The following is a 7500-nucleotide window of genomic DNA, read 5'->3' as shown; positions in this document are numbered from 1 at the left end:
GCATTGGATAGGGAGGAAGGTGATAGGAAGGGGCTTGAAGAAAGGTTTATTGTTCTATTGAACTACGGGCATAATATTTATCATTGATATTTCTTCATAAGTGTTGTCATACTCCACGATTTGAGATCTTTCAGCTTACAGCAGTATGGTTGTACCCACATGTAGACATACCTCACACCGTTTCCTTTGTACATGCATTCTGTCTTCGTTGCACAGTTTTTTTTCCCAAAAGTGATCTGACCTTTTGTTTTCAAACACTTCACATCTGAAGATGTCGCAGAAGTCAGCCAAGCAAACAGTTGAACCCTGGGCAAAAACAAGTTTTATAAGAGACTCGTGAGATTGTATGGTATACGTATGGTGACCTTGCAAAGTATCTTTTTAGGGTCCCGTCTGTGGGTTTCTGTTTGTTGGTCACCATCTTGAATTATCAGTTGTGCTTGAATGAATTTGAAGAAAAACAGAGATTGAAGCAACCCCTTTTATAGTGTTTCTTCATGTTTAAATTAGCAGGTAATGTAATAACTAACAAATTTCCCTCTTTAACATGAAGTGCCTGTTTGTGGATAAGAAAATTATACCTTGTATAACAGAACTCAGGAGTGCATCATTACCCACTGACACCTCAAACACCCTAGGATGTTCCCAGTTGACGACTAAAATTGTCGGCCTTTAGGCTGAGTAAAATCTGTCAAGTCTCACTCCCAGAAGTAATTTTCCTGTTTAAAAAAGTTTCTGTGTTTGAAGCAGATGTGACACCCACCTTGAAGACACTCTTACCTTAACTAGCCTATCACTGTGTTTGTTGTCAAAGTGTCTATCCAAGTAATTTTCATTGTAGAATGCCTTGCCACAGAAGTTACAGACCCATTTAGCACCATGTTCTTGGATTTTGTGTCCTTCTTGTACACTGTATAAATCATTGGATGGGTGCAATGGACATTTACTATGGGATTCTTGATTCCTTGACTCCAAAACACTAAAAACGTGCTGGAAAATTGGATAATAGATTATGCATGATAATTATACTGTCCTTGACCCAACAGCATCTACATGTAGGCATGCTGTAAAGATCAAAAGAGCAAGCGCCTGAGAACTACGTGGTACATGTAAAAGGTAAAGGTAAAGTCTCTGTTACGAGCCTAGGAAGGCCCATCAGGCCGGCACTTATCTCCGGTTTCCGTAGCATGAAGCGACTAGGAGTATTTCTACTCCCCCCTGGATAGGATGCTAGTCCATCGCAGGGTTACCCCAGCATTTTCGCCGGTACCCATTTATACACCTGGGTGGAGAGAGGTACCGTGAGAGTAAAGTGTCTTCCCAGTCCGACCAGGACCCGAACCCGGACCACTCAATCCGGAGTCGAGCACCCTAACCATGAGGCCACCGCGCCTCCCACACATGGTACATGTAGCTCTGGCTAAATGAGGCAAATTAATGCCCTAGTTTTCATTTGTAGTTACCAATAATGGCATACCGCTTGAAGCTGATTTCTCACAATCCTTGAAAGAGGACGTGAACAATGAGTGTCTGTCTCACATGTAAAAAGCACCAACTAAGAAAAAAACACAGAGATAACATTATATTAATTCTAATATTTATTATAAAAAAAAAAAGCTTCATGTGTGCAAATTGAATAGTTACTACTCAACTGGGCTTAGATATGGCAGACATTCCAGCCCCTTTTGAAGGAAAATAGAGAGTATCTTTTAAGCGCTTAAGGCGGGAGTCTGTTGGGGGGTCTGGGATCATCCCCCACAGAATATGTCCCAATTTAGTTTTTCTCAAGTGGCACTTCCTGCATTTTGACATCATTTCTGTTGTTTGCTAAAAGATCTTCATTCTTCTCACTTGTTGACCATTTTTGGAGCTGCTAATTGGAGTAAGACTGCTGGCCTTATGGCTATCAAGGGGCGGGGATTTGACAATTCTTAAAAATTTTAATCAAATTCCCCAGGGTGGAAAACTAACATCACTCAAAAGTGTGGGCAAAGAATTTAAACAAACAACACTATAATACCAGAAAAAACAAATAAAAGAGCATTTGAAACTGGGTACGTTCATGATTTATATGTTCTGCAAGTTGAAACAGCTCGTATCAGTGACCCGTAAAATACTCTGACCTAGTGGTGGAATTTCATCCCCCCCCCCCCCCCCCCCCTCCCCCGCGGGATTTACATTGATAGGTGCATTATGGCGTGAATACGTTCCTTTACTTTCATATTTCTTTTTCTTTTGATGTATTCTAAAGTCGGCAATATTGAAGGGAACACGTAGCATTTAAATGTTCTATGGGGAGGGAAGGGGGAACGCACAGCACCAGTGCTCAGTGTTCGGGGGAACAAATAACAAGGGAGAACACAAAACGCTGTGACACCGCCAAATTGCTAAAAAAGGTGACAGAGTATTCAGAAGTTACTCCAATAAGCCTTTGGGCAGCCTTACCAGAGGAAAAATAAGGAAGATCCAAGTGATGACATACAATTCTCTATCAAATACCATCTGTGCCCCAAAGTGAAAACGATGTCTCAACAGCCGTCTCAACACAAAGTTCCACCGGCAGTTCCACCATTTTTCCAAACAAACGCCCGCGTACATTTCAGTGGTTATCCAAAGAAACGTATGCTTATGGATTCGGATTTCTAAAATGGCGGCTTCGATCTGCAAAGCAGACTAGAGCATGTTTGCGTAAAAAAATGTTGTGATTTACGGGCATTAGACTGTGTAAAATACGTTGCTGTCATGGCTCGATCAAAAAGGTAGGTTTAAGGGGAAGTACAGTCGCAATAAAAACTCTTCTCTTGCTGATAACAGGGTCCTAAACCGCACACGTGGTTCCCTAAGAGTAATTTATGGGTCTCTTTCACGTGGTGGGTATATACATGAGATCTTTCCCCCTTCAACCTTCCTGGAATGGGAAAAAATGGAGATCGAAGAGAGCCAGGCCATTGTCAGGAACATGTAAATGAAAGGTGACAACAATATTCTGTTGTTGGGAAGATAATGCACGCTACATTACACTGGCCCATAGCTACTAACTATGACTGGCCGCTTAGAAAAAGGCACAGCTAACCGAGTACCGTTGTCTTGGAAATTAATAATTATGCTTTAACCTGGCCAGGAACAGATAAGCTTCCAAGTCCTTGTATTTTAAGTTGTGTGAAATGGAAGCACTGGGAGCAATTAAGAATAGAGTTTTCACTGTAGGTCCGTAAAATGTCTTGCTTGGAGCAAGTACTGGCAATTTGCAGCAGACTGCCACCATGCACGGTCCGTATAGTCCTGTAGTTGATGAGTTATCTACTTATTTAAACATTACTACCTTCCAGAGTTTCCATTTATTCATCCTAACAGTAATTTTCTTAAATAATTGGTAAAGTTAATGTACATGCAGTACGACATGCATCTTGTTCTGCTTTGGCCACAAAATGGGTAATTATTCAGACAGTAAGAGTCTAGCTGGGAAAAAATGACAACCTTTCCTGTAACAGGGAGGTTTCGTCAGGACTCGGTGGGTCTGGTCGTTAGATTTTACTGAACTATTTTCTGTGTATGGTTATGGATAGACACCCAACCCTTGTTTCTGTATTGCTTTTTTTTTTTTGTTCAATTTATATAAGCAGGGCCCACATTCTGATAAATTTATTTTGATTGATCTTCAATAAAGAAGGCGCAAGCCAAGAAAACTCAAAGACGAAGAGAAAGAGCCTGTGTATGAAGAACCTGACCCTGTAAGTTCCATTCCACTCAGTTTTAATAATTGCAATTGGTCTTTTTTGATCCCGAGATATTCACACCATCAATTGGATAGATGGATAGATAGATAGATATAACCAATGAAGAGTTGAATTACCTCATATTTACATGGTAAAAAAATAGAATAAAGACACACACATTAAATCATTACAATGATAAAAGGCAGAAAAGTAGATCTACAAATGCAATAAAATCTTAAAATATTTAATCCAGGATGCAATAAGGTATACATGTGTACTAAGCTTAATTTATTGAATAGTGTTAATTTGGAGTCAAAGATCATAAGCCTTAAGTGCATTGAAAATAATAAAACTTTTACAAAATCTCTCAGTCTTGAAAACCGGGTTGAACTTGCATCACTTCCTGAGGTTGTAAAGCCTAGTTTTCATTATGTCGGGAAAACGCCAGACGATCAGGGACTTTGCAGTTTCCTGACCGTCCCAGACTTTGCGCACTAAATGAAAACCTTACATTAAATCGTACATATCCCCGATAATCTGGGATGGTCGGGGACGAATCCGGTATCCCAGATTTTTGCGATCGTCAGTGATCATTCCCGACATATGAAAACTCAAATTTGTACCAACAGAAAAGTTGGCGATGGCTTTAGCTCATTACCTATCGTCTAAATTGCAAGTTATCGGTTTTTGGCACACTTTCCCCTTTTTCGCGAAAGTCACTATCAGGAGAATCTGGGACAAGCGTTCGGTGATTTTCCAATATTTAGCAAAATCTGGGACAGTCAGGAAACTGCAAAATCCCTGATTGCCTGGGATTTTTCCGACATAATTTTGAACATGAATAATAGAATACTAGTCTTAACATTTGATATTTTGAGTGGGCAGTAAACTTCTGACAGAGCTTACTGTCTGTCTGTCTCCCAAAATGTTCTTGAAAAGTTTGTCTGTCAGGGCTTGTCTTCTTCCTGACAGAGTGACAAGACCTGCCTTATTACAAGCACCTCTTCATAAGAAAAACACTGCCTCTACATTAACTCTCAGGAAGGATACACGGGTAGACTGTCATGAAAAACTGGGCAGGCATATGTACTAATTCATTAGAGCCAATGCCTGAGCACTTTAACTGAGAAAGACAAAATAACCATTTCCTGCCTTTTTGGGTATATTGTATTGTTCAATAATAATTATTATTAAATATTTCATTTATTACACTAAGCTGTTTTTGTATTCTTTCGTAGAATTCAGATGACTTCTTTTATGATGATGTTGATAAATTTCATGCTGAAAGGGAAAAGGTACATTATTAGTGGTAATTCCCAGAAAGGCACAAAAAATATTGGGGAATTTATACAATGCAGCTGCTTTAAGCTGAATTGAAAACAGAGGCAAGATTGTTGGTCAACCAATCCAAACATTGTTTGGTTTGTATAATTAAAGCAAAATCATGTTGTGTGCTGTGGCTTACATGTAGGATTTTTTTGTTCTGAAAATTGGGCAAATGTTTTAACCTACAACTCCAAAATAATTTCTTTAAAGCTTAGTGCAACAATGTTTGGTCAATTCCATGATGTACATGTACGTGTACTTTTGCACATTTCCTACACTGAGGAATAATAGGGGAATTTACATCCAGGTGATATGGTCACGTAACTCGGAGGACTGGGGAGAAAAATTTTAACGCCATATCCCACAACCGCGCGACCTTATTTTCGAATTCAACAGGTTAGATCTCGTTGGGTCTACTTGAATGTTCATTCAGTAACAGGAAATGTGGTAGACACATTTGTCTGTTGAGTTTTGGCGATGGAAATACTGTAGGGAGTTTGAAAACAACACCTAAGGCACGGTTGTAGGATACGGCATTAAATTTTTTCATCCCAGTCCTCCAAATTACGTCATCAGATCACCTGGATGGGATTAAGCTGTAGACATGTACATGTGAGTCTGTTTTGCATACAACCCAGGAAAAATGATTTTAAATGATTTAGAACAATGACATTTATTTATTTAGTTCTTATAAGTACCTAACACTTCTGCTATGATTTTAAGTATGGGCCTACTTTACAGATCCTTTTAGACAGTGCTTCTGATCCTAAAGATGGAGAACTTTCCAGTGATGAAAATAATCACCAGGTATATAAAATTTCCATTTTTTCTACAATGTATGTTAACATGTACATGTATGGCAGCTCGGATCTTTAACTTGTGTGAAAATTAGAATTGAAATGCATGTAAAAGTCGGGATTCCAGATGATCATGACAATTTACAATCAAAGTGAAATGCTGTACTATTGTGTGTGACTGTTGCCTATAATTCAGAATTTTAAGTGATCAACTTGGGTGAAGCACAATCATTTATTGTGAAAGAACAATGGATCAAAGACAATCGTACAATCATTTGAAATGCAGGAATGAAACAATTTAAGTTTTGAGATCATCGAAGTTATGAACGCTAGTAACCATAGCAGTAACAAAAGGAATTTAATTAAGGCTTTCCTTTCATTACTCAGGGCTCGAGACTAACTTTTCAGCTAACTGGCCTAGTGGCTAGCATCAGGTCTGATTTCACTAGCCAGTCTCGTCATGCGCAGTTTCATTCATATGCAAAAACTATCCAATCTCGACCCCAGAGCTCTTCTCTTGACTGAGGGAGAGAAGAGCTCTGGGGAACCCTGAAACAAATTGTCCTCTCATTGGTTTTGGTGAAGAACAATTTAACGTCTCTAATTGGTGCATTCATGTTAGCACGAGGAGTTAGCAGGTGCCGTAACGTTCAAATAACCAATTTTTGGCTACAAGAACCCTACGACACATGTTCTCACTACATAGAGTTTCCCAGGTCCGAGGTTCTGGTGACGAGAATGAAAGCTATCACGAAAAAAAATTCACATTTTGCAAACACAACCCGCGCTTTTAGTAAATATTTCCATATTCTCATATCCATCCTTGAACAACAGCGGTGCAAAATTAATAAGCTAGAGTGTACAGTTTTCCATATTTTTCTCACAAAGGCAAAGTTTTCGCGGCCTTCAGGCCAATTTTCACGGAACCGTTGCCATATCTTCGCAACTCACAAATGCACTGGAGTATGGAAAACGCGCAATAAAGTAAATTAAGAAATAAACCCTACATAAAACTGAACTGCTAGTTTGGAGGTCTGTGGAAGGCTGTTCCTTTGATTATAAATTGATCAAGCTATTTGTGATTGAAATTTCAACCTGAAAGCGCCATTCTACGCATGAAGCACAAAAGCAGCGAAATGGGGGAAAATAATATCTTAAAATTGATAGAAAGGAAATTCAGAAGGACAGAATTGGCTCATATAAGATTTCTTTTTAATAGTTTCAACAGCAATCCTTGCATTTTGTGCTTGAATGGTTTTTCGGAATCAATCACTGTGCTCACAAGCAAGTTTTCTCTCTTTCAATGTGAGATTCACCATTCCTAGTAAACAAGTCGCTCCATATTATCTTTCTTTTTTTGTAATTTGAAACAAGTACATTATCTGTTTCCATATGTAACGTAACATCCCAAACAGTTTGCGATGGCTTGATCGCAAACAATGTCACTTTGCGGTTGTTTGCGATTCTGTTTTCCATATGCGTGATTACTGTACACAACCTGATCTTGTGACATCGTAATGGCGCAAAATTAAAAGCAGAATTAGGTTTTTACATCATTTTCAACTTCCTTCTTATGTTGGAGTTGTTGCGAAGAAAAAGGCAGAGGGGAATTGTCAAGAGACTCAACGATTTTGGGTCTGATACATTTTCGAGGAGCAGCA

The 7500-nt window shown here is 39.0% G+C and overlaps 2 protein-coding genes across 3 annotated transcripts in view; one reads left to right on the top strand and one right to left on the bottom strand.

Moving 5' to 3' along the window:
- LOC137997471 (uncharacterized) overlaps positions 1-2598 on the bottom strand; it is a 25099-nt gene extending 22501 nt beyond the window's left edge. Inside the window, exons 1-4 of the mRNA XM_068843496.1 lie at positions 2446-2598; positions 1478-1555; positions 781-990; positions 172-306 (exon numbers count right to left, since the gene is read on the bottom strand). Of these exons, the coding sequence (XP_068699597.1) occupies positions 172-306; positions 781-990; positions 1478-1555; positions 2446-2598 (576 nt within the window). The remainder of the gene's footprint in view (positions 1-171; positions 307-780; positions 991-1477; positions 1556-2445) is intronic.
- Positions 2599-2624: 26 nt separating this feature from the next.
- LOC137997456 (something about silencing protein 10-like) overlaps positions 2625-7500 on the top strand; it is a 27073-nt gene continuing 22197 nt past the window's right edge. The window contains exons 1-4 of one of the 2 annotated variants that reach the window (XM_068843485.1): positions 2625-2759; positions 3668-3731; positions 4955-5011; positions 5784-5849. In XM_068843485.1, the coding sequence (XP_068699586.1) occupies positions 2743-2759; positions 3668-3731; positions 4955-5011; positions 5784-5849 (204 nt within the window). In that variant the 5' untranslated portion in view covers positions 2625-2742. The remainder of the gene's footprint in view (positions 2760-3667; positions 3732-4954; positions 5012-5783; positions 5850-7500) is intronic. The other variant, XM_068843478.1, reaches the window with a different exon arrangement.

The sequence above is a fragment of the Montipora foliosa genome, chromosome 1 (assembly GCF_036669935.1).
Source record: "Montipora foliosa isolate CH-2021 chromosome 1, ASM3666993v2, whole genome shotgun sequence".
Taxonomy (NCBI): Eukaryota; Metazoa; Cnidaria; class Anthozoa; order Scleractinia; family Acroporidae; genus Montipora; species Montipora foliosa.
This window is presented reverse-complemented; position numbering and strand designations above follow the sequence as displayed.